A 27355-nucleotide genomic window follows, 5' to 3' on the forward strand; every position below is an offset into this window, starting at 1 on the left:
TTGTTTGGAATAATTCATCTGAAAAAATGTTGAATTAAGTAACAAATGATTGAACATGATAGAACATCCAGAAAAAATGCATTGAGGCGTGAGTTTAAAAAAAAACCCTGAAATATAGTGGTATAAAAGTTTGCATGTGGTTTCAGTACGTTATTATTGTTACTACTCAAACTGTCACATATCTGACAATTTTAGTAGCAGGAAGATTATTTTCTATCTGAAACTCTTCAAAAGCATTACTTTCAAGTTTAGTCTAGTATGTTATCTAGCAGCCGGTCTGTAGAATAACCAGTTTTAAGCTGGACCCCTCACAAATGTCAGATCTCTCCAACAGAGATCCTATTTATCACTTATTCATCATACATTGTACTTTCTTCTAAGTGGTGTGGATACCACACCTCGATCTCAGCCTAGATTACTTTAATCTTAGATATTTTCTTCTAGTCTAATGGCTGTTGGCTGGGAGACATGTAGGACTATTAGCAAGCCCACCAACAGCTAGGTATTAGAAGAGGATGACATCAAGACTTCACTCAGTTTTGGCATACTCCACATTGTGGTGGCTAGAATATCTTTGACCCTCCCCCCCTTTTTGCTGTTGTGCATATAACAGATAACAATGGTGATTCACCATATCATGTGCATTTCAGTAATATAACAGATTTTTATTCAGTATGGTTATAATTAAAGCATAATCTGCCAACATTATCAAACCATTCACTTACATCATTCCTTAGTACTCCATTCACCATGTGTGCAGTTTAGTGAGTTAAGGACAGCTCATCTAATGAATGACATAATGGCTGGGCACTGACAGGTGAAAGACATGTAGTTTGTAAATATATGAAGTGAATTTGAAGGGAAGCTGAGAGCAGATTTCAGAGAGATGGGCTGCATTTGGATTGTATTTAGTGTTGGCCTCAGGTGAGAGGGTTAGGGGAAGAAGGTTGTGGAAAGGCAAAAGAAAGGTAATATAAGGATAATATGGTAATTATTATAGTACAGTGAGAGAGTGAATGAATAAAAGGAATTGGGAAAATGAGTAGTTAGACTGGAATAGACAAGATAAAGTGTAGCAACTAGAGTGAAGAGAAATGTGGTTAGGTACATTAATCTCAAATAGTAGTTCACTCGCATTCTGTTTGAGATGATTTTAATGAGAAATGGTGTTAAATTTGATATTTAAAGTTGGTAGCCTGGTGAATGAACACAAGTAATATTACTATTACTTAATGGGCGTTAAAATAGGTTGTTTTTATTAGACATAAGTATCTTGTAGGCTGAATTCAGTTGCATCAGGTGATGCATCCCATCACTAACGTGATGTGAAACTTCGTCATTTGGGGACGATAATAACAAGGAAAAATAAATGGAGAGATATAGAAAGGGGAAAAGCACTTTCTACTAATTGAAGGAGAAATTGTGCCCACACTTGGAGAATGTGAATCTTGTGTGAGGTTGAACTAAATAGAATAGGTTATCTTATGGTATGTTTGTGTGGTCAGAAATATAGAGGACAAATGGATTGTTTAGTTAAAAATGAAAGATTTAATTATTGAAATATGGATTGGTAAAAGGAGATAAACGTGTGAAAACAAGGAGTGAATTTCTGTATGATTAATTACCTTGGGTAGCATGATAAGGTACAAAGAGAATAACTATAATTATAGTGTAAAATGAGATGAGTTTGTTGTAAACCAGCGGCTCAAATTGAAGTATGTGGAGGAATGTAGCCACTATGAGATTGGCTAACTCACCTTCACTGGACAAAAGCCCATATAAAGATTTTCTCTCGTTGTAATGAGAATCAAATTCAGGTTTTTCGTGATGGGTACAATGTTCCATTTTTTCAATTGCACTATGGAGGCACTGCTTGTTTTGATAATTCTACCTCTTGATCAGAATGTCTTGGCTATGCCATAGAGGATTGGAATAATTTTCTTTGAATTGGTGAATCTACAGATATAACATAGACAATTGAAATGTTCATATTGTTGAGGAAAAACATAAAAGATCATTGTCTTAACTGCTAGGAACTTTTACAGCAGAATTTTTGCAGTTTGATTCCTAACATACAAATGTATTACACGATCGATGCTGGTTGTAAAAAAAAAAATAAAAATAAAAAAGTTTACATATATTTAAGCACCTGAATGAATCAGAAATTGCAAAAACTGATTGATTGATTGATTGATTTCATTTTTTTATGGCAGAAAGACATCAAGTGTCATACTCTGTCAGGATACAAGTCATAGCAGTACATATGGTAATTGGTTAGTATGACAATCACAAACATACATGTCCTTGGCATGATTCAAACCTGCAGCCTCTTGGTTGGAGAGCAGATATGCTAACCACTCAGCCAAAAACTCTGAAAAAAGACTAACTTATACAGACAGGATAAATGGATTCACAGCTTCCTTTAGTTGTAGAAGGAAGAAGTGTAGATGTATTTAGGGTAGTCAACAAAAAATTTGGGGAAAATTAAATTTTCATTTAAAATTACTACAGCTGTAATGATAGGGAAAGTGAAAGACCTCATTTTTAAAGTTTGTTTTGAAAACCATGAAGATGTCCAAATTACTGTATCTTCATAGATTAGCTCTTTGATCAAATAATTTGATCTGAGTTGAAATCTAGTTTAAGGGCTATTGTAATAATGTGGAGTTTTACATCTGGACCTTTTCACTTGTGTCTTTATTTGCTTATTATTTTTTCATACTGAACTGGTCTGGCTCTTAGGAAGGCTTCTAAAAGCTTTTTGCAGTTTGATTCCTAACATATGCTGGTCATAAAAAAAAATTGTCTGCTTGACAGATATATGTAAGCACTTGAATGAATCAGAAATTGTAAAAACTCTGAAAATAGACTAACTTGTACAGATGGGCTAAATGGATTCAAAGCTCCCTTCAGTTGTAGAGGGAAGAAGTGGAGATTACTTTGCTTCTGCTTAGCAGTGTTCTCTCAGATATCCTCAGTGAAAATGATCCTTACTTGTGGAACAACATTTGGGGTTGGTTAAAGAAAAGTTTATTTATTTGAAATAGAACTACTTTTATTTAAGATAATTAAATTCAACACTGTTATCAGCTTATCACAAAGCTCAGTTTTTCCTTGAATGGGAAAGAAAAAAAAAAAACTGTGTAGTTCTCTTCAGTCATCAAACCAATTATTAAACAGTTTTCAAATTTTTGATTCAAGAAGATAATTCATCCTCAGAACAGGTTCTTTCTCATTTTAATTTTTTCTTAATTACTTAAATTTAACTTAAAATTAGTTATTTTTATTATAGATGAATATTTTGTCATTCTGTTCATCTGTGTTTCACTGAAAATCTAGTTAACCTCCTCCTGCACTGAACGTAAAACAAATTATGTTAGCACTTGGGTATATGTAGAAAATTTCCTTCTTTTGCATGTAAGCTACACTTTCCTTCGTTTTTAATTATTCCTTTTGCTTAAAATGTTGTTACCATGTCTTATGCCTCTGAAACAGCTGCTTATACTTCTTCTATTGCTTTAAGTGAAAATATGTATTTTAAAATTTTTATTTTTTTTAGGGGTGCTTAAGAGTCAAAGCTGTATAACTGAGAGGAGACCTCCACATACATAGCCTTTAAAGGAATGCGGAGAACCGACCAGGGCTTCTGACCTAATGTCCAATCCTCACCTTCTCGTGGTGCACCCTGTTGGGTATCTACCTGGAAACTGCACGAACAAGGATGGGCTGGCCATTTTGGGATTGAGCCGACCAAATTGTATTCTTATTGGCTTAAACCAAAATACAAAATGATGGTACAACATGACAAAATTTCATGCCGGCTAGGGCGTCGCCCAGTTAAATAAGACCCCGTTGTTTTTACCAGGGAACCAGGGCGAACAGCGAAAAGTCAGCTACTGGAACAAATCTGAAAACAAACTCCAACTCAACATCACCACAGTTAAAGATCGGTACTATAAGAAGCCTGAATGGCAAAGAAATAGAGCTAGCTGAGGAATTAGATAAGTACCAGATGGACATAATAGGGGTGACTGAAACAAAAATCACAAAAATTGGTGAGATCTTTCTGAGCAATAAATACAAAATGTTATATTCATGCAAGGAAAAGGAGTAGCCATAGTATTCAACACTAAATAACGAGGCTAATCTTCTTGAATGGCAGTCAGTCTCAAGTAGAATGATGTGGGCAAATATGAGAATTGGGAACTGGACAATGAGACTTATTTGTGTCTACAGTCCCACAGAAGATTCTACTAAGGTAAAAGTGGAGGAAATTTTTGAGGCTTTAGAGAAAGCAACTGACACAACGAAAAAGGAAAAGTTGGTGCTTGTTGGGAATCTAAATAGCAGAGTAGGAAATGAATGTCAGATATACAAAAATATTTTGGGAAAATTTGGAAAACACGGCAAAGCTAATAATAATGGCAAATACCCGTGAGATTTCTGCTCAGGACATGGACTGGTTATTACTAACACCATGTTCCAACATTGAAATGTGCACAAATTCACATGGAGAGAAGAGGCAAGGAATAAGAAAAGTCTCATTGACTATGTTATTGTTGATAGTGATGTTTTCTGCCTGGTGCAGGACACCAGAGTGTACAGAGGATTTGAAATTGGAAGTGATCACTATTTAGTCTTGAGAGAATAAAATTGAATTTTATATTGAGAAGAATAACATGTAAGAAAGTTTTAAAGCAAATAAAAGTTGACCAGCTCTCAGATGTGAACCGTAGACTAAAATACACAAAGATTATTGAAGAAAAAATGAAAGAGCTTGATACCGGAATCTAACCTTGGATATTCAGTGGCAAACTCTGAAGAAAACATTGATTCTGTCAGAGAGGAATGTGGTGAGGTTGTCTACAAGGATAAAAAAATCAGAACTCCCTGGTGAACACAGGAGGCAGTGAAGGAAAAGAAGAAAGCATATCAAAAGTTCCTGGCAAATAAGTCAGCTTGTGCTCTTAGAGAATACAGAGACAAATGCAAGAATGCTAAACACTGTGTAAAACTAGCTAAACAAAAGTCATGGGAGGACTTTGGCAAAAATATAGAAAATAAATATCAAGAAGGTGGCAAAATATTCTGGAGGTTGTTGAAGAAGCTTAGGACTGGAGAAAAGAGTGCTGTAAAAGGAGTTAGAGATGATAAAGGTGATATGAAAACGTGAGAAAAAGATATCCTTGAAGTATGGAGTAATTACTTTGAAAAACAAGCAGTGATGACAGCACAGTGGTAAAAAACACTCACCAGGCATGCAGTCAGGAATACATATCCATACTTGAAGTAGAAAAAGCCATCAAAGGCTTAAAATGTGGAAAGGCAGCAGGAGTAGATGATATTAGACCATAAATGCTGAAGTATTGTGGTATAAGAGTCTTACAGTGGCTGCACTGCATAGTTCAGAAAGCCTGGGCAGAGGGACGAATTCCTGATGATTGGAGTAGAGCTCTCATAGTACCCATATATAAAAAGGGAAATAAAACGGAATGTGAGAATTACAGAGGTATTTCCCTACTGAGTGTTCCTGGCAAGATCTATGCAAGTATACTTAGGAAACAGTTGAGAAGAATTGTGGAAGAAAAGCTTGGTGAAGAACAAGCTGGATTCAGGCCAAATAGAGGCTGTCAGGATCAGATCTTCAGTTTACGACAAACAGTCGAGAAAGCATGGGAATATAACAATGATCTGTATTTAAGTTTTGTCGATTTGGAGAAGGCATATGACAAGGTGCCAAGAGAGAAGCTATTCAATACGCTGCAGTTATATGGTGTCAATGGGGCATTATATCAAGCAATACTTGGTCTTTATTTGAGTTGTAAGTCAGCAGTTAGAATTGAAGGATGTACAGGAAGATGGTTTAATGTTAAATCTGGTGTGAGACAAGGATGTACGTTACCCCTCTGTTATTCATTATTTATATGGATCGCATTATGAAGGACAGTGGTATTAAATTGGAGATGTTAATATCAGCTCTTTACTTTATGCAGATGATGTTATACTTCTAAAGGCTGCAAGATTCTCTGACTAAATTGAATAGCTGTTGTAATAGATATACTATGAATGTCAGCAATAAAAAGACAAAGACAATGAAAATAGGCAGAATCATTGAAAATGTCAACTGTATTGTGAATGGAAAAGCTGTGTAACAAGTAAAACATTTCAGCTACTTAGGCACGATTTTTACTGAAGATGGTAAATTAAATATAGAAATAGACAACAGAATCAGCAGAACTGGTAGTATGGTGGGAAGTCAATTGAATAAATTCATATGGAATAAGAGAGGAATTAGCCGGAACGCCAAATTAGCTGTATACAAGACAGTGTTCAAACCAGTTTTAACTTGTGGATCTGAGAGCTGGGTCAGAAGTAAAACACATGACCAAAGACTAGAGACCACAGATATGAGAGTCCTGAGAAAGATTATAGGCATGAACAGATGGCATCGATGGCAATATCATATTAAAAACGAAGATATTAGGAAAGAACTTGACATTGCCAGCATCCAGGAACGCATTAGCAGAGCTAATCTCAGGTGGTATGGTCACTTAAAAAGAATGGGCGAGGAAAGATTAGCAAAACAACCCAGAGGAAGACCAAGATATAGGTGGATTGATACGGAACAAAGTGCCTTAGACGATAGAAATATAAGATCTGATAATGTTGGAATCTTGACAAGTGACAGACTGATTTGGGAGAAAATTGTAGATAGGAAGTTAGTAATGATGTAATTTTTTTCATGTAGTACTATCATATCCTGTACACCCCCTTGAAGGTACATGGCAGGAAGTTGATGATGATGAAATTTTTTTTTATGATGAAAATTGAGTATGTTAATGTAGATAATCCCTTTGAATCTAAAGAAATACAAATTGTTATTTACTTTGATTTCGTTCTCTGCATTGAATTGTGAATGTTTCAGAAAGAAAAAAAAATGTGTGTGTGTATATATATATATATATATTGTCTATAATATTTAAATACAAACTTATTGAGTATGATGAAATGCTAACTGCATGGATAGACATGGGTTAGCTGATATGAAAATATGATTCTTAGGACTTTTATTTTCAGAGTCAGCATAAAAGAATCATCTGTAGCTAAGCTGGGATCTGTTTGTCGAAGGGTGTACAGAATATTTTCCCATGCATATTTTCATCATAGAGCTATTTTTGATGAATTTGAGGTAATGTATTATTTTCTTTGGCACACCTGATCTACCAATAACTGCATACTGAAGAAATGGACAAAAAAAACACTAAAATAAGTGTATTACAGTGCATCATAACATATCACGTATTTCAAATAAATAATATTGAAATTAAATACATTGTGTATGTAAAGCAATCATTAGACTGAGGTAATATGTATGTGCGCTGCATGGCAGCAGTTGGCATATAATCAGTTTCTGCATTTAAAAAAAAAAGTCAGTTACATATTTTCCATAATCAATTTCTTACAGGCAAACAAAATGTGACAGTAATCACCAGTTTTCTTTGCAGTATGGCACATTTCTCATTAGCAGAGAAAGAGAGAATGGGTTAATGACAGTAAAATGTGAATGCTTACATTTAAGAAGTCTGGAAGTCTGATATGAAGGGAAAGGTTTTTCCCCCTAATTGTTTGTTGTGTATTGCTTTCAAATAAAAAAAATGTAAATGTTACTTAATGTTTTTCATCATAATAGAAGTTGGCTAACTCGTCTTAGTGAGTTAGCTGACTAAGTTGACAGATCCCTCTCTCTTTCTCTCAACTAGCTTCCAGTGAATTAGCACACCATTAAAATGTTGAATATAGAGTCTCCATATCTCTATATTCAGCAGTTGTCAATGCCTTTTTGTTGGAAGGACCTAGATTCAAATCCCATCTAAGATGTCGAGCATTTTCATCTAAAGGTAAGTCGACTAATATTGAGGCAGCCAAAAATTCTGACACCTTACCAGAAAATACTTGACAGACATAGCCTACTATGCAGATAGGATTAACCAACGTATTAACATGTTAATGTTGAGGATGAAATAACTATTTGAATAACCTTAAGTTAATAAAATGAAAAAAAAAAAAAATTATTATTATCTAACCTCCAGGGGATCAAAGGACTCATTGCAGGAGGTCCATACTCTCATACAAAAAGATCATCAAAATGTGCCTTAAACCCAGTCAAAATTCTCCCCCCCCCCATGCAATTCATTCCACCCACCAGTCACTCTCCATACAAAGATCCTGCTTCTCAATCCCCTGCTCACACCCTCCTTATACAGCTTCCATGCTTGTCTCTTCTACTTCATGAAAAATCTCTTCCATATTAATCTGATAACAGCAACTTACCAACTTATTAGTTGTCTCAATCATAACCCCTCTCCTTCTTCTATTCACAAGGCTCTGCAGCATTCCCTCAATTTCTCCTGATATCTGACATTCCATAGACTTGACACTGACTTCAAAAACCTTCTCTAAACCCTCTTCAGTATGTTCCCTTGAAAACCAGGCAACCAAATCTGCACACAGTAGTCCATATGTGGCCTGATCAATGCTTACATAAGACATCATAACCTTTTTTTCTGCATGTCAATGTCCTTCTCATTATTGCCATAATCCATTATAATCTTAAAATTTTAGCATTGTGAATCCTAAACTTCAAGTCTGCATACTATCACTCCCAAATCTCTCATCTCTTCTACCTCCTTCAAAATTTCTCCATTTATTATATACTCTGCATCTCAACCTTGCCTGCCAAATTTCAGGACCTTTCACTTCACACCGTTAAACTGATAGCTCCACTTTCTTGTCCACTCACAGTCTGTTGAGATCCTCCTGCAATGCCACATCTGCTCTACGAGGGTGGTCTGAAAAGTTCTTGGCCTCAACCATAGATGGCAACGCTATCAGCAAGATTTTTTTTTCCCCTAAGTTGGTACATCTCTCGTAAGTATCCATGTGAAATTGAAGTCATTCTATCGAGATTTATACAGCTACAAGATTTATACATTTATACAGTGATTTATACAGCTGTCTGAAACAAAAGTGTTGTCTGTATCCCTTGAAACGGATAAAATTGAGTATCATGTGGTTATAAAATTCTTTGTAAAAGAAGATTTAACGGCAAAAGAAATTCATTCGAAGTTCATAAAAGTTTATGGGCACTCTTCTCCTTCGTTTTCGACAATTAAGAAATGGGCTGCCGAGTTTAAACATGGCCATACCAGCCTTGAAGATGATCCACATGAAGGACACCAAAAAGTGTAACACCGGAAATCATCGATTAAGTGCACGATATTGAATGGTATTGGATGACCCGCGAGTCAAAGTGCGTGAAATTACAGAGACTATTGGCATTTCAAAAGAACGTGTAGAATATATTTTGCATGAAGAATTCATCATCATTATCATCAAATTCCTGCCATGTACCCTCAAGGGGTGTACAGAATATTATAGTACTACATGAAAAAAATTACATCATTACTAACTTCCTATCTACAATTTTCCTTCAAATCGGTCTGTTACTTGTCAAGACTCCAACATTATCAGATCTTATATTTCTATCGTCTAAGGCACTTTGTACCGTATCAATCTACCTATATCTTGGTCTTCCTCTGGGTCGTTTTCCTGCCAACCTGGCAGAGAACACTTGTTTTGCTAATCTTTCCTCTTCCATTCTATTTAAGTGATCATACCACCTGAGATTAGCTCTGCTAATGCATTCCTGGATGCTGACAATGTCAAGTTCTTTCCTAATATCCTCATTTTTAATATGATATTGCCATTGATGCCATCTGTTCACGCCTCTAATCTTTCTCAGGACTTTCATATCTGCGGTCTCTAGTCTTTGGTCAAGTGTTTTACTTCTGACCCAACTCTCAGTTAAAACTGGTTTGAACACTGTCTTGTATACAGCTAATTTAGTGTTCCGACTAATTTCTTTCTTATTCCATATGAATTTATTCAATTGACTTCCCACCATACCAGCTTTGCTGATTCTATTGTCTATTTCTATATTTAATTTACCATCTTCAGTAAAAATTGTGCCTAAGTAGCTGAAATGTTTTACTTGTTCCACAGGTTCTCCATTCACAACACAGTTGACATTTTCAATGATTTTGCCTATTTTCATTGTCTTTGTCTTTTTATTGCTGGCCTTCATACCATATCTATTACAACAGCTATTCAATTTAGTCAGAGAATCTTGCAGACTTGTAGCGGATTTATTTAAAAGTATAACATCATCTGCATAAAGCAAAGAGCTGACATTAACATCTCCAATTTTGATATCAGGTTTAATACCACTGAATTGCAAATGAAAAAGCTTTGCACAAGATGGATGGCACTCTTGCTCACATTAGATCAAAAACGTACTCGTGCAAAAATCTCTGAACAGTGCTTGGAGCATTTTAACAAGAATAAAAGTGATTTTGTGAATCGGTTTATTACAATGGATAAGGCTTGTATTCTCCATTACACACCAGAATCCAAACAGCAGTCAAAACAGTGGACTGAAACCGGTTTTTCAGTGCCAAAGAAGGAAAGGTCATGGCATCGATACTAAAGGCATTTTGTTTATTAATTATCTTGAAAAGAATAAAACAATAACCAGGGAATATTATTCTGATCTTTTATCCAGACTAAACGGAAAAATTCGTGAGAAAAGATCCAGTTTGCAGAAGAAAAAAATCATCTTTCATCAGGACAATGCACCTGCCCACAAAGGTGTTTTGGCAATGGGAAAATTAAGGGATCTGCACTAATTGTTGGAATATCTACCCTGTTCCTTGGATTTGGCTCCCTCTGACTTCTGTCTCTTCCCAAAACTAAAACTCTTCCTTGCTGGTCACTGTTTTTCTTTGAATCATGAGATGATTTCAGCTGTAGAGGGGTATCTTGCAGTTCTTACTGAGAACCATTACAGGGATGGGATAATGGCACTGGAGGATCACTGGAATAAATGTATTAGTCTTAAGGGAGACTATGTTGAAAAATAAAAATAATTTTGAAATTATAAATTCGTGTTTTCATTGTTAGGCCGAGAACTTTTCAGACCACCCTTGTAGTTCTCATAGTTCTTCCCAACTTTGCATCATCTGCAGATAAGCTAATTCCAATGCATTAAAAGATAAGTTAAACAGCAATGGTCCAGAAACAGATCCCTGTAGCAGGGAGCTTCCTGTTTTGGGATACCTGTCTGACAGCTATTCAATTCACTATTCTGTTATCTAATCCCATCTCTTTCAATTTAGCTACTAGCTTGTCTTGTGGCAGTCTATTGGAGGCCTTTGAAAAATCCAAGTATACCACTGTATATGCATCTCCTTTATCCAGTGAATTTGTTGTTTTGTTGTAATACATGAGCAGATTGCTAAAACATGACCCCCCTACCCCAACAAACTCATGCTGACCCTCAAAAAATACTGCTATTGACAACCCTTTTCTGAATCCCTCACTAACTTCTCTAACACCTTGACACACACACAGACTACCCTACAATTTGTTGCCTCAGTCTTATCCTTCCCCTTTGTGAAGTGGAACAATTTTTCCCACCTTCTATTCCTTTTGGGAATGGTTTCAGGGCTCATGTTAAATAGGTGTGCCAACAGTGCAGTTAATTCCTTAGGGCAGTGGTTCTTAATCTTTTTTTGTCTGCTGCCCCCTTTCAACTATTTCTATGGCTTGGTATTCCCTACTGAGTTTTATACTAGGCTAATGACTTAATAAGATAATTATAATATATTATTAGGCAGACCTAAATTACCATCAACATAGTTGAACTGATAGTTATTAAAAAATAATGACTCATACAAATTAATTATTATCAAAAAAAGATGTAAACTTACTAGCAAACTTAATAAGCCAACCATTAATGGCTACCCTGAACATGATGAGTTCCTGCTAATTTTTCAATATCAGGTTCAATGTTCAAGAAACGAAGTCTCAAGTATCCTCTTTCACTTTGCAAAATCTCATATTTTTGCAAAAATATGAGAAAACATCAAGCATCAGTCTCATTGTTAAATGGAAATTTAACAATGAGACTTTCTTTGTGCTTATGTTGATCCACAGAATGATCAATTACTAAAGAGATATTGGAGGAATTTGTTTGTCATTAAAAAAAAAAAAAAAAGCACCTCACATCAAGTTTCTGCTTGGATTCTTTTTAGGACCTGAACTAACCTTTAGTCCATTTGGAACTTGTTCCATATTCACAGAGAAGGCATTATTTCTTATGCCTTCCCTGTGAATATGGAACAAATATCTTTATTGATATACTCTCATTTTTTTCCATAGTAATATCTTCATGCTTGTTCAGGATCCAAGAATATAAAACAAATTTGAAATGGGAAGTGATCAACATTTAGTTTTCAGTAGGATGAAATCGGGTACTGTTCATGATCCATCCAGACAGAAAATTGCAAGGGTAGAAAATCCATAGTGCTCTCAAGAAGTTAGAGACAGTTATGGAGAAAAAAATGAGAGCATATCAAAAGGTCCTAGCATATAAGTCTATGAGAGCATACAGAGAAAAGTCTAAGCAAGCATGTGTAAAAGTAACGAAAAAGTCATTGGAAAACTTTGAAAATCCTATTCCCAAGTCCTGAAAACTTGGATACCAATATTGGTTTTTAAACGGTTGCACTATTCAAATTGACTTTTTTTGTGTGGTATTTTCTTGTCTTGGTGTTGTATCCAACTGTACTGATTGTGTTGACTGTCGGCTTCCAGTTGTAACAATACACCTAATGCCCCACCATTTAAAGACTACATTATTCATAACATAGTTGATTGTGTTGCTTGCTTGTGGTATGTATGAATTCCATTGTTTAAAAATGTGGCAGGAGCAGGTATGAAATGTGTATGTGTGCATGAAATGTAGGCAGTGAAAGGCCCTGAGAGACATAAGTATCTCAGGATTTGGGTGGAGATAGTGCTTTGGAAATGGATGAAATTCAGTTTGCAGATACCAGTAGTGTGTCAGAGGGTGAGAAGAATGTTAAAGATATATACATGGATTTACTCAGAGAAAAACGGAACTGCCGAGAACACACAGATTGAAGGAGTGAAAACTGGGTTGGTGGAGGGCTGAATGAAGATATTAGGAGAATAGAGAGAGAGGTTGGCAAGTGCAAAAAGAATGAGAATATCTGTAAGATAATGGTATGCATCAGAGAGAGAGAGAGAGAAGGGAAGAGTGGAAGTTGACGGTGTAGAAGCAAGGAGAACATCAGAGAGGAAGGTGAGAGAATGGGAATAACAGTGGAGATAGTGGAAATTGCAGAAAGGCAAGTGAGTATGGAAGCAAGGAAGGTTAGAGAATGGGAAGAGAGAGAGAGAGATATTGGAAGCCATAAGAGTTGGGGATGTCTGTGAGAAAAGGATGAATAAATGTTCATTGCATCATGTATAGATATTCAATGGGTTAAGGTGTACAGAGTAGGGTTCCAGGGGAGTACTTGCCTTTGGTGAAATGATAGTGTGGCACTGGGGTGAAAATGTGGAGATGGTAGTAATGGTTGAGACAAATGACCTGAGAGGTAGCATGAGATTTGAGGTTGATGTTAGACATAGTGCAACAGAAGTGTATCCAAGGAAAGATAGTGAGCATTTTGCAGAGTGGAGGAGAAGAGCAGTGCTAACAACTGAGGTGATAGCAAAAATATGTAGGAAAAGAAGTCTGGAATGTGTGGATACTTGGAGTATGTTAGAGGATAGAAGAGAGTTCCTGTAACCTTCCTACTCCCTGATACTGCTCCCCCATATACAACTCTGATAGGTATCAGAACCAATCACCAATCCACTAATCTAATATCCAAATTCATATGATGAAACATAAAAATCAACTTGTCAGGTGCCTTGAAAAAATACAAGAAAATGACAGCATATGCCTTACCCTTATCCACTGGTCTTGTTACTCTGTTATAAAAAGTTACCATAAAACAAGAGCATCCTTTAACAGATCCATACTCCCTGCATAAATATTACTCTCATCTACCCAATTCTGTATACGAGTTCTTGCCAATTTCTCCAAAATCTTAACAACTACAGAAGAAATATAAACAGGCCTCTAGTTTAATAACTTCGTTCTCCCACCACCACCCTTATGCAATGGTACTATCTTATAATTCTTACACTCTCCAAGAACATACGGCATAGCAAGACTTACATTAAACTGCCAAGTTAATAGAGTGATCAGTTCCATAGCACATTCCATTAAAACACGTGGTAAAGTGAAAATGATTGGATTGTCTCCTAGGATGGGTTACCTGCTAGGCAACCTTGGTTGTTGGCAGATCAAAACATTAATTTTACATATCATGCAGATTTTCATACAACCATGTTTATTAGATCTTCTGATTCCCAGAAAGAAAGAAAAAAAAAAAAAAAAAATATATATATATATATATATATATAGAATGCTTAAGGATCAAAGCTGTATAACTAAGAGGAGACCTCAACATGGCCTTTAAAGGAATGCGGAGAACTGACCAGGGCTTCCCTAATGTCCAATCCTTACCTTCTCATGGTGCACCCTGTAGGGTATCTACCTGGAAACTGCACGAACAAGGATGGGCTGGTCATTTTGGTATTGAGCCAGCCAAATTATATTCTTATTGGCTTAAACCAAAATACAAAATGATGGTACAACATGACAAATTTTCATGCCGGCTAGGGCGTCGCCCAGTTAAACAAGATCCCATTGTTTTCACCAGGGAACCACGGCAAACAGTGAAAAGTCAGCTACTGATACAAATCTAAAAACACATCCCCAACTCAACATCACCAGAGTTAAAGATCAGTACTATCAACATAAGAAGCCTGAATGGCAAAGAAATGGAGCTAGCTGAGGAATTAGATAAGTACCAGATCGACATAATAGGGGTGACTGAAACAAAAATCACCAAAACTGGTGAGATCTTTCTGAGCAATAAATACAAAATATTATATTCATGCAAGGAAAAGTAGTAGCCATAGCTCAACACTAAATACGAGGCTAATCTTCTTGAATGGCAGTCGGTCTCAAGTAGAGTGATGTGGGCAAATATGAGAATAGGGAACTGGACAATGAGACTTATTTCTGTCTACAGTCCCACAGAAGGTTCTAATAAGATAGAAGTGGAGGAATTTTTTGAGGCTTTAGAGAAAGCAACTGACACAATGAAAAAGGAAAAGTTGGTGCTTGTTGGGAATCTAAATAGCAGAGTAGGAAATGATTGTCAGATATACAAAAATATTTTGGGAAAATTTGGAGAAAAGAGCAAAGCTAATAATAATGGCAAATACCTGTGTGATTTCTGCTCAGGACATGGACTGGTTATTACTAACACCATGTTCCAACATTTAAATGTGCACAAATTCACATGGAGAGAAGAGGCAAGGAATAAGAAAAGTCTCATCGACTATGTTATTGTTGATAGTGATGTTTTCTCCCTGGTGCAGAACACCAGTGTGTACAGAGGATTTGAAATTGGAAGTGATCACTATTTATTCTTGAGCAGGATAAAATTGAATTTCATATTGAAAAGAATAACATGTAAGAAAGTTTTAAAGCAAATAAAAGTTGAGCAGCTCTCAGATGTGAACTGTAGACTAAAATTTACACTGTAAAACTAGCTAAACAAAAGTCATAGGAGGACTTTGGCAAGAACATAGAAAATAAATATCAAGAAGTGGCAAAATATTCTGTAGGTTGTTAAAAGCTTAGAAATGGAGAAAAGAGTGCTGTAAAAGGAGTTGGAGATCATAAAGGTGACAAGAAAACAGGAGAAAAACATATCCTTGACGTATGGAGTAATTACTTCGAGAAATTGCTAAATGAAACAAGCAGTGATAGCAGTGTGGTAAAAAAACACTCAACAGGCATACAGTCAGGAATACATATCCATACTTGAGGTAGAAAAAGCCATCAAAGGCTTGAAATGTGGAAAGGCAGCAGGAGTAGATGATATTCGAATAGGTATGGTGGTATAAAAGTTTTAAAGTGGTTGCACTGCATAGTTCAGAAAGCCTGGACAGAGGGACGAATTCCCGATGATTGGAGTAGAGCTCTCATAGTACCCATATATAAAAAGGGAAATAAAACGGAATGTGAGAATTACAGAGGTATTTCCCTACTGAGTGTTCCTGGTATGATTTATGTGCAAGTATACTTGAGAAACGGTCGAGAAGAATTCTGGAAGAAAAGCTTGGTGAAGAATAAGCTGGATTCGGGCCAAATAGAGGCTGTCAGGATCATATCTGCACTATACTACAAATAGTCGAGAAAGCATGGGAATATAACAAAGATCTGTATTTAAGTTTTATCAACTTGGAAAAGGCATATGACAAGGTGCCAAGAGAGAAACTATTCAATACGCTACAGTTACATGGTGTCGATGGGGCATTATATCAAGCAATACTTAGTCTTTATTTGAGTTGTAAGTCAGCAGTTAGAATTGAAGGAAGTACAGGAAGATGGTTTAATGTTAAATCTGGTGTGAGACAAGGATGTACATCATCCCCTCTGTTATTCATTATCTATATGGATCACATTATGAAGGAAAGTGGTATTAAACATATCAAAATTGGAGATGTTAATGTCAGCTCTTTGCTTTATGTAGACGATGTTATGCTTCTAAATAAATCTGCTACAAATCTGCAAGATTCCCTGACTAGATTGAATAACTGTTGTAATAGATATGGTGTGAAGGTCAGCAATAAAAAGAAAAAGATAATGAAAATAGGTAGAATTGTTGAAAATGTCAACTGCTTTGTGAACAGATAACCTGTTGAATAAATAAAACATTTCAGCTACTTAGGCACAATTTTTTAGTGAAGACGATAAATTAAATATGGAAATAGTCAACAGAATCAACAAAGCTGGTATTGCAGGAAGTAAATTCAATAAATTCATATGGAATAAGATAGATTAGCTGTATACAAGGCAGTGTTCAAACCAGTTTTAAGCTGGGTCAGAAGTAAAACACTTGACCAAAGACTGGAGACAGCAGATATGAGAGAGTCCTGAGAAAGATTAGACTCGGGAACATATGGCATCAATGGCAATATCATATTAAAAACGAGGATATTAGGAAAGAACTTGACATTGTCAGCATCCAGGAATGCATGAGCAGAGTTAATCTCGTGTAGTAAGAATGGGCGAGGAATGATTAGCAAAACAAGTGTTCTCTGCCGGGTTGGCAGGAAAACGACCCAGAGGAAGACCAAGATATAGGTGGATTGATATGGTACAAAGTGCCTTAGACCAGCGCTTCCCGAACTGTGGGCCGCGGCCCCCTTGGGGGACGTAGGTTTTGTTGAGGGGGGGCCGTGAAATAATGAAAACAAATTTAAAATGTTTTAAGACTAAGTATATTTTTTTTTTATTTTGAAAGAAACGTATTCAACTTTTATTTCTCTTTTGTTATTTTTTATATTTTAATGGAAAAATTCACACATTGGTGTTGGTTCACAAACTTTGCTTCCTGCGTATTTTGCCGCTTAACGAATATTAATAAATATTGCTTATTCATATGTTTCATTTCAAAGCAGTGGTTAATTGTATTTACTTTGAATGTTCTCCGGGGAAGTTCCAAATCTTTCTAACCCTTTCTTAACGCGTTCGTAATCAGCGACTGTTGATATTGACTTTATATACATATCAAAACTCGTTTTATATTATCGCTGTCATCCGAGCTAGTTTTCTGTTACCAATAAAAGTTTCGCATATACTTCACACATGTCGCCACATTACTATATCGCCACATGAACACTTGTTCATGTGGCGATATAGTAACTCGCTTGCAGTGGTAAACAACACGCCCTCCCTAAGAGCCACTATATTGCAGAGGCAATAAAAATAAGTACATTTTATTATGCCAGTGAATAAGGTATGAGGAGTCTGTGTGATATATTTCTCAACAAATAGTGCAATTAGAGACAACTGGGATAAAAACACACTAATTAATGAATCACGTGTCCCCTCATACATTTCAGTCTATGCTGTATAGACTGAAACAAAACCATATGTTGCATGGGCAAACACAGTATCTAACTAAAACTATTGTTATTAATTAGATGTATGTGAGTTCGATTTCCCAAGGCAGCAATAAAATTCAATGGAACGTGTTAAAATTCGTAAAAGTGTTGAAACTAAGTAATATATAATGAATGTTATGGCAGTTTCACATATGGAATTCGGTTGAAGAGAGTTAGCATTTCAACTCAATTGTCAGCTATGCTTTTATCTTTCGGTTGCGTGATCTTTTGTTAATACCGCACCAATCATATGCACGTTTTAATAAACAGACTGCCTTTGCTGTCTGTTTCGCGTTAGGCTTAATTACCGTAAAAGGAGAAAAGTCACAAAAGTGAAAAATGTTCCTGGTCCGGGGATTCCCTTATTCAGGTAATATTCACTAATTTCATGTTATCAGTCTGTGGTGTGCCAGTATTGGTAAGTGGTGATATTATTTGATATATTCTACGTTAAAAAATTTAACCCTGAGATGGATAAGTGGTTGATAAAAAAAATAAGAAAAAAATCCTGCGAACAATCAGAAGAAGCAGAAACAGACTTAAAAAAAAAAAAAAAAAGGACAGTATTTCATATATTACCAGAACAGACCGTATCGTCTTCAGAACCAAACGGTAAGAGGCAAAAAATGTAATATATGCATTTGATTTTTGCAATATTCGCTGTGTATGTTTTGTATTGAATATAAATACAATAAATATTATAATAATATATCTCTATTACGATTTTTTGTTCGAGGGGGGCCGTGAAATATTTTAATTTTTGCAAAGGGGGCCTAGACATCCAGAAGTTTGGGAAGCACTGCCTTAGACGATAGAAATATAAGATCTGATAATGTTGAAGTCTTGACAAGTAACAGACTGATTTGGGGGAAAATTGTAGATAGGAAGTTAGTAATGATGTATATTTTTCATGTATTACTATCATATCCTATACACCCCTTGAGGGTACATGGCAGGAATTTGATGATGATGTATGCGAGGGCTGTTCAATAAGTAATAAGATTAATTTTACTGTCGCGAAATCACTCATCACAATATTAATTTCTGGAATAAAGAAATGTTGCTGTCTGTATTAACAAAAGAGGTTGATAGATGGCATATATGGGCTGATATGCCAGAGTGTCACGTGACTAACCGCAAGCTTGTTTCGGCGCGCCTACAAGCTGCAACCTGTCATTGAAATAGAAGCTTTCTTGGAACAGCGTTATGCAATTAAATGTTGTGTGGGTTTGCAATAATCAGCATCGGACACTTTTAACATGATACGCGAGGCTTTCCACGATGAAGCAATGCCGAGGGCAAGTGTTTTTCACTGGCATAAAACTTTTAAGGAAGGAATGCAAAATGTGGAAGATCTTGAACGTGAGGGAAGACCTTCAACATTTATCACAGAGACAATGATCAACACAGCAGCGATTATCATCAAGAAGGATCGCAGAATTACAGTACACCAGCTGCATGTTGTCCTGAATATTTCTGTGGGAAGTGTTCACTCAATCATGGCTGAACATTTCGGACTGAAACGTGTTTGCGCCTGATGGATTCCCAAACTCTTGACACCGGAGCAAATGCAGCATCAAGTGGATGTGTGCACAGAATGGAAAGAAAGACTGGAACAAGAAGGCAACAACTTCTTAAAACGCATCATTACAGCAGATGAAGCTTGGTTGTATCACTATGACCCTATAATGAAACAACAAAGCAATGAATGGAAGCATACGTCTTCGCCTACCCCCAAGAAAGCAAAAACTGTAAAAATCGTCTGGTAAAGTTATGACCATAATGTTTTTTGACTACGAAGGCATTGTTTACCAACACGCTGTAGAACCCAGGAATACTATAAATGGCTCATACTATGCTGATGTTTTACGGACAATGGTACAGCACGTCAAAAAGAAGCGTCCATTGCTGAAGAATGGCTTCTTATTGCACCACAATAATACAAGGCTGTGTAGTGGACGTTTTGCAGAAGAACAACATAGATATCCTACCACCCCCTCTATACGGTCCTGATCTCGCACCGTGCGATTTCTGGCTGTTTCCTCAGCTCAAGAAACCACTAAGAGGTCGCCATTTCGAAAGCAACAACATGCGTAAAAGCTGCAGAGGTGGTTTTGAAAGAACTCAAAAAATGGACTTTTACATGTGTTTAAGAAGTGGACGCAAGGGTGGGACAAATGCATCGCGTCTCACAGTAGTTACTTCGAAAAAGACCATGTAAATGATGACAATTAAAGGTAATCTGTTTTCCGTATTAATATTGTCTTATAACTTATTGAACAGCCTACGTGTGTGTGTGTGTGTGTGTGTGTCATACTTTTGCTTGCTGTACTGAATCTTATTAGTCTTTTGTTTGAAAATTCCAAACAGAGCTCACTCAACCCAGAACTATGAGTCATTCTGCATGGCACATGAAGAAATTCTTAAAATAAGAAACATCAAGCAATGTCTTTCTTCCAAAAGATTTGAAGTGACCATTAGCCTCTGCCTTAACTTTGCAGTAGCACTTTTTCAAATTCCTACACAGCATGTGTGACTCTCCAGATTCTGCTAACATCAGACTTATCATAGCTACAAGGTGTTACCCAAAAGTTCATGACCATTAAAATAAATTATGCTAACTCTTAGTTTCCACCATCTCCTTTGAAGTAGCTCCCTTGGACAGTATAGTGATCGCAGTGGTTTTTCCATGATTCATGCTTCCCTAGAAGTCCTTCAGTAAATATGGTTATGTTTAACTCCCAAGAAATGGGAATCTAATCCTTAGACTTCTACCCAACAATTAAGGCTACTTCCTAGCACCCATAGAATTCACCCTTCCTAGAATTTGAGGCTTTCAGTCTGATCACTTGTTTTCTTTTACAGTTCTTATGTTGTAACCCCTCAGTGTCTCTGTGACAAACTCTTGAATTCTTTACATGATCTTTTAGTTCATTCTTTGTTCATTTCATCATCATCGTCGTCACATTCCTGCCATGTACCCTCAAGGAGGTGTACAGGATATGATAGTACTACGTGAAAAATTTACATCACTACTAACTTCCTATATACAATTTTCCACCAAATCAGTCTGTTACTTGTCAAGACTGCAATAATATCAGATCTTATATTTCTATCGTCTAAGACACTTTGTATCCTATCAAACCACCTATATCTTGATCTTCATCCGGGTCGTTTTCCTGCCAACCTGGCAGAGAACACTTGTGACCACCTGAGATTAGCTCAGCTAACGCGTTCCTGGATGCTGACAGTGTCAAGTTCTTTCCTAATATCCTTGTTGTTAATATGATATTGCCATTGATGCCATCTGTTCATGCCTCTAATCTTACTCAGGACTCTCATATCTGCTGTCTCTAGACTTTGGTCAAGTGTTTTACTTCTGACCCAGCTTGAAACCGGTTTGAACACTGTCTTGTATACAGCTAATTTAGTGTTCTGACTATTTTCTCTCTTATTCCGTATGAATTTAATCAATTGACTTCCTGCAATACCAGCTTTGTCGATTCTGTTGTCTATTTCCATATTTATTACCATCTTCACTAAAAATCGTGCTTAAGTAGCTGAAATGTTTTACTTGTTCCACAGATTTACCATTCAAAACACAGTTCACATTTTAAACGATTCTACCTATTTTCATTGTCTTTGTCTTTTTATTGGTGACCTTCATACCATATCTATTACAACAGTTATTCAATTTATTCAGGGAATTTTGCAAACTCGTAGCGGATTTATTTAGAAGTATAACGTCGTCCACATAAAGCAAAGAGCTGACATTACCATCTCCAATTCTGATATTATGTTCAATACTACTTTCCTTCATAGTGTGAGTCATATAGATAATGAATAACAGAGGGGGTAATATACAACCTTGTCTCGCACCAGATTTAACATTAAACCATCTTCCTGTACTTCCTTCAATTCTAACTGCTGACTTGTAACTCAATAGGGGTGCTTAAGGGTCAAAGCTGTATAACTGAGAGGAGATCTCCACATAGCCTTTAAAGGAATGCGGAGAACCGATCAGGGCTTCTGACCCAATGTCTAATCCTCACCTTCTCGTGGCACACCCTGTTGGGTATCTACTTGGATACTAAACGAACGAGGATGCGCTGGCAATTTGGGATTTAGCCAACCAAATTGTATTCTAATTGGTTAAACCAAAATAAAAAATGATGGTACAACATGACAAAATTTCATGCCGGCTGGGGCGTCGCCCATTTAAACAAGGCCCCCATTGTTTTTGCCAGGGAACCAGGGCGAACAGTGAAAAGTTAACTACTGGAACAATTCTGAAAACACACCCTAACTCAACATCACCAGAGTTAAAGATCGGTACTATCAACATAAGAAACCTGAATACCAACGAAATGGAGCTAGCTGAGAAATTATATAAGTACCAGATCGACATAATAGGGGTGACTGAAACAAAAAAGGCAAAAACTGGTGAGATCTTTCTGAGCAATAAATACAAAATGTTATATTCAGGCAATGACAATCAAGGAAAAGGAGGAGTAGCCATAATATACAACACAAAATACGAGGCTAACCTTCTTGAATGGCAGTCAGTCTCAAGTAGAGTAATGTGTGCAAATATGAGAATTGGGAACTGGACAATGAGACTTATTTGTGCCTATGGTTCCGCAGAAGGTTCTAATAAAGTAGAAGTGGAGGAATTTTTTGAGGCTTTAGAGAAAGCAACTGACACAATGAAAAAGGAAAAGTTGGACCTTGTTGGGGAACTAAAGTTTTTATTCAAACACGGTAGTTGTCTCCATAATTTCCAAAAATGCATTCGGATCACCGTGCAAGCCTAAAAGAAAGGATTCAGATCATCCATAGAAATGATACCCACAAGCACTGCAATCGCTATGGTAAGCTAAAGATTCGTATTTCTCTCCTTATCAATCGACTGGCCTTTTTAAAAAGATGCAGAGACAATAACCTCATTCCGATCTGCATCAGGCTAAAAAAGAAATTTACGTCCGCTAAGGCACTCCGTATCTATGACCGCACAGAAAAAGCAATGCTTAGAGAACAGATCCAAACGGCCTGCCGAAACCTAGCTACAACACAAAATCTAGTTTCTAAATTACAATCAGAACTATCGAACTATGTTAATCCAGACATTCTACAAACACTTGAAAGAATTACTGACAATTCGGCCAAGCATACCCTGGAAAAGAACAAAGAAAAACTCAAGAAAAAATTCCACAGGTTGAAACAATGGCAAAATGTGGCGGCCAATCAGAGGACTTCCTCCCCGAGAAACAACAATGAACAACAAACAAGGGAGACAAGGAGCGACCAACCACCGACAAGCAAGAACCATGTGATCAACATATCAAGCCACACCCTGAACAACGGCGAACTCACGCTGCTAAATAAAAGACTGAACTACGCAATAGCGCCTAAAAAGGTAAACAAACTGGATTTTATCTACCACATTGAAAGAGGCATCAGATCCCTACCTAACAACATAGCAGACAAAATACGACTAGAAACCAGTAATGTCCTAAATACCAAGAAAACCATACAGAACAACCTGACTAAAACAGAATTAGCAGCAATTAAATCATTAAAAGCCAAACAAAACATAATAATAACGAAAGCTGATAAAGGCAGTGCCACTGTTGTCCTTGACAGGTCAACATACATACTGCAAATGAACCAACTAGTAGCCGATAATAACACATATAAAATGGTAAATTATAACCCAACAAAAAGGATAAAGGACAAAACAGAAAGACTACTAAAGTCCGTCACTTCTTGGCCACCAGACACAGTTAAAAAACTCAAACCCCACTACGCCCCCCCAGAATATATGGGGTTCCGAAAATACACAAACAAAATGTGCCCCTTCGACCAATAGTGGAAGGAATAGACAGTCCCAATTACCACCTAGCCAAGAAATTAGCGGCAACACTCAAGGAGTTGGTAGGACATTCCCCCTCCTACATAAAAAACACACAACACTTTCTTTATAAACAAAATCAAAAACATAACACTCGACAAAGACGACTTATTAGTCAGTTTGACGTTTCTGCCCTTTTCACTAATGTCCCCATCAGTGACACAATTATCCTACTACAGAACAAATTTCCGCCCGACATTACGGCCCTCTTTGCCCGCGTAGTAAAGTCCGGTTACTTTGTGTGGCAAAACAAATTCTACCTACAAAAGGAAAGTACAGCCATGGGCTCACCATTATCCCCCCCAATCGCGAACTTCTACATGGAAACCTTTGAGCAAAGGGCTCTTGATTCCGCCACGCTTCGACCGACAATCTGGCTCAAATACGTTGACGACGTATTCGCGATCTGGTCGCATGGGCGACAAACGCTAAACACATTCCTCAGCCACCTAAACAAACAACACGAACGCATACAATTTACCATCGAAATCGAAAACCAAAATTCGCTCCCGTTCCTAGACACACTAGTTAAACGTCATCCTTCAGGCAGTCTATCCTTCACGGTCTACTGAAAACCGACACACACGAGCCAATACATACATGCGAATTCATACCACCACCCAGCACAAAAATATGGAGTCATAAACACCCTTAAAAACAGAGTCACAACTATTTGCTCTAACCAGCAAGCCCTGAAACAAGAACTAAAAATCATTACTGACACATTCGTAAACAATGGCTATAACAAAAATACTGTCAATAAAATACTCTATAAAACCACAACAAAAACGAATCTAGATTACAGTAAAACCATAGCCATCCCATACATTAAAGGGTTATCAGAAAAAATGAACAGAATCCTACAACATTATAACCTCAATGCCACATTTAAACCACCCACTAAACTTAAAACCATATTCAGCTCCTCTAAGGATCCTCTCCTCCCATTAGCACATCCTGGAGTCTATTGCATCCGCTGCACCTGTAACTTACCGTCCATTGGTGAAACAGGACAGACAATCCCTATACGCAAGAAAGAACACATTAGACACATTAAATATAACCAGTATGGTGAAGTAGGCCTCTCAGACCATGCACTTAACATCACACAAAAACATGGTACGAAAGAAAATTTAAAGAATCCTGCGAAATCCTGATAAACCACCCAAATATCAACAATAAAGATGGTATGAAAATTCCAAGGATCTGGATGGCACACATTCAGCCAACCTAATATGAAAGATTCAACATAAGTCAGGACTCTAGCCAATCCGCTAGTATTAGAAACCATTCCACTCCAACTGGATGGAATGATGTTAATATATGCATATAGTAGACAACACAAATAATAGGACTCTAGCGTTGATGTATAATTTTTTTTTTTTTCCCACCAGAGGTCAGGCCAACAATTGTGGTAGCAGTTAGTCAGTGTCTTTAACGAACCAGTATGATTGTAGTATAGCTTGTTTCTTGTGTATATTTGTACGCTCCAGAAGATGACCTTGACATAAAGGTCGAAACGTCGAATTATAAAATTTTAGTAATAAACTAAAGTTTTTATTCAAACACGGTAGTTGTCTCCATAATTTCCAAAAATGGATATTTTGGGAAAATTTGGAGAAAAGAACAAAGCTAATAATAATGGCAAATATTGGATTTCTGCTTGGGACACGGACTGGTTATTACTAACACCATGTTCCAATATAAAAATGGGCAGAAATTCACATGGAGAGGCATAAGAAAAGTCTCATTTGACTATGTTATTGTAGATAGTGATGTTTTCTCCCTGGTGCAGGACACCAGAGTGTACAGAAGATTTGAAATTGGATGTGATCACTAGTTATTCTTGAGCAGGATAAAATTGAATTTCATGTTGAAAAGAATAACATGTAAGAAAGTTTTAAAGCGAATGAAAGTTTAGCATCTCTCAGGTGTGAACTCTAGACTAAAATGCACAAAAATTATTGTAGATAAAATGAAAGAGTTTGAAAACAGGAATCAGACCTTTGAGATTCAGTGGCAAACCCTGATTGATTCAGCTAGAGAGGCATGTGGTGAAGTTGTCTGCAAGGATAGAAAAATTAGACCTCCATGGTGGACACAGGAAGTTAAAGAGGCAATGAAGGAAAAGAAGAAAGCATATCAAAAGTTACTGGTAAATAAGTCAGTTTGTGCTCTTAGAGAATACAGAGACAAATGCAAAAATGCTAAACACTGTGTAAAACTAGCTAAACAAAAGTCATGGGAGGACTTTGGTAACAATATAGAAAATAAATATCAAGAATGTGGCAAAATATTCTATGATAAAGGTGACATGAAAACAGGAGAAAAAGATATCCTTGACGTATGGAGTAATTACTTTGAAAAACTGCTAAATGAAACAAGGAGTGGTGACAGCACAGTGATAAAAACACTCACCAGACATGCAGTCAGGAATATATATCCATACTTGAAGTAGATAAAGCCATCAAAGGCTTGAAATGTAGAAAGGCAGCAGGAGTAGATGATATTCGACCAGAAATGCTAAAGTATGGTGGTATAAGAGTCTTAAAGTGGTTGCACTGCATAGTTAAAAAAGCCTGGACAGAGGGACGAATTCCCGATGATTGGAGTAGAGCTCTCATAGTACCCATATATAAAAAGGAAAACAAAACGGAATGTGAGAATTACAGAGGTATTTCCCTACTGAGTGTTCCTGGTATGATTTATGTGCAAGTATACTTGAGAAACGGTCGAGAAGAATTCTGGAAGAAAAGCTTGGTGAAGAATAAGCTGGATTCAGGCCAAATAGAGGCTGTCAGGATCATATCTGCACTATACTACAAATAGTCGAGAAAGCATGGGAATATAACAAAGATCTGTATTTAAGTTTTGTCAATTTGGAAAAGGCATATGACAAGGTGCCAAGAGAGAAACTATTCAATACGCTGCAGTTATATGGTCTCAACGGGGCATTATATCAAGCAATACTTAGTCTTTATTTGAGTTGTAAGTCGGCAGTTAGAATTGAAGCAAGTACACGAAGATGGTTTAATGTTAAATCTGGTGTGAGACAAGGATGTACATTATCCCATCTGTTATTCATTATCTATATGGATCACATTATGAAGGAAAGTGGTATTAAACATGATATCAGAATTGGAGATGTTAATGTCAGCTCTTTGCTTTATGCAGACAATGTTATACTTCTAAATAAATCCGCTACAAGTTTGAAGAATTCCCTGACTAAATTGAATAACTGTTGTAATAGATATGGTATGAAGGTCAGCAATAAAAAGAAAAAACAATGAAAATAGGCAGAATCGATGAAAATGTCAACTGTGTTGTGAATGGAAAACCTGTGGAACAAGTAAAACATTTCTGCTACTTAGGCACAATTTTTAGTGAAGATGGTAAATTAAATATGGAAATAGACAACAGAATCAACAAAGCTGGTATGGT

General features: G+C 36.7%; 1 protein-coding gene across 2 annotated transcripts in view; it reads left to right on the top strand.

Annotated features, from left to right (window-relative positions):
- Positions 1-27355, top strand: part of Mob4 (MOB kinase activator 4) — a 132461-nt gene that overhangs the window by 97709 nt on the left and 7397 nt on the right. For both annotated transcript variants that reach the window (XM_090394130.1, XM_090394129.1), the window contains exon 6: positions 7078-7189. In XM_090394130.1, coding sequence (XP_090250256.1) covers positions 7078-7189 — 112 coding nt within the window. The remainder of the gene's footprint in view (positions 1-7077; positions 7190-27355) is intronic.

This window comes from Typopeltis vanoorti, chromosome 6, assembly GCF_054136105.1.
Source record: "Typopeltis vanoorti isolate ZY-2024b chromosome 6, IOZ_Tvanoo_1.0, whole genome shotgun sequence".
In the NCBI taxonomy this organism is placed as follows: domain Eukaryota; kingdom Metazoa; phylum Arthropoda; class Arachnida; order Uropygi; family Thelyphonidae; genus Typopeltis; species Typopeltis vanoorti.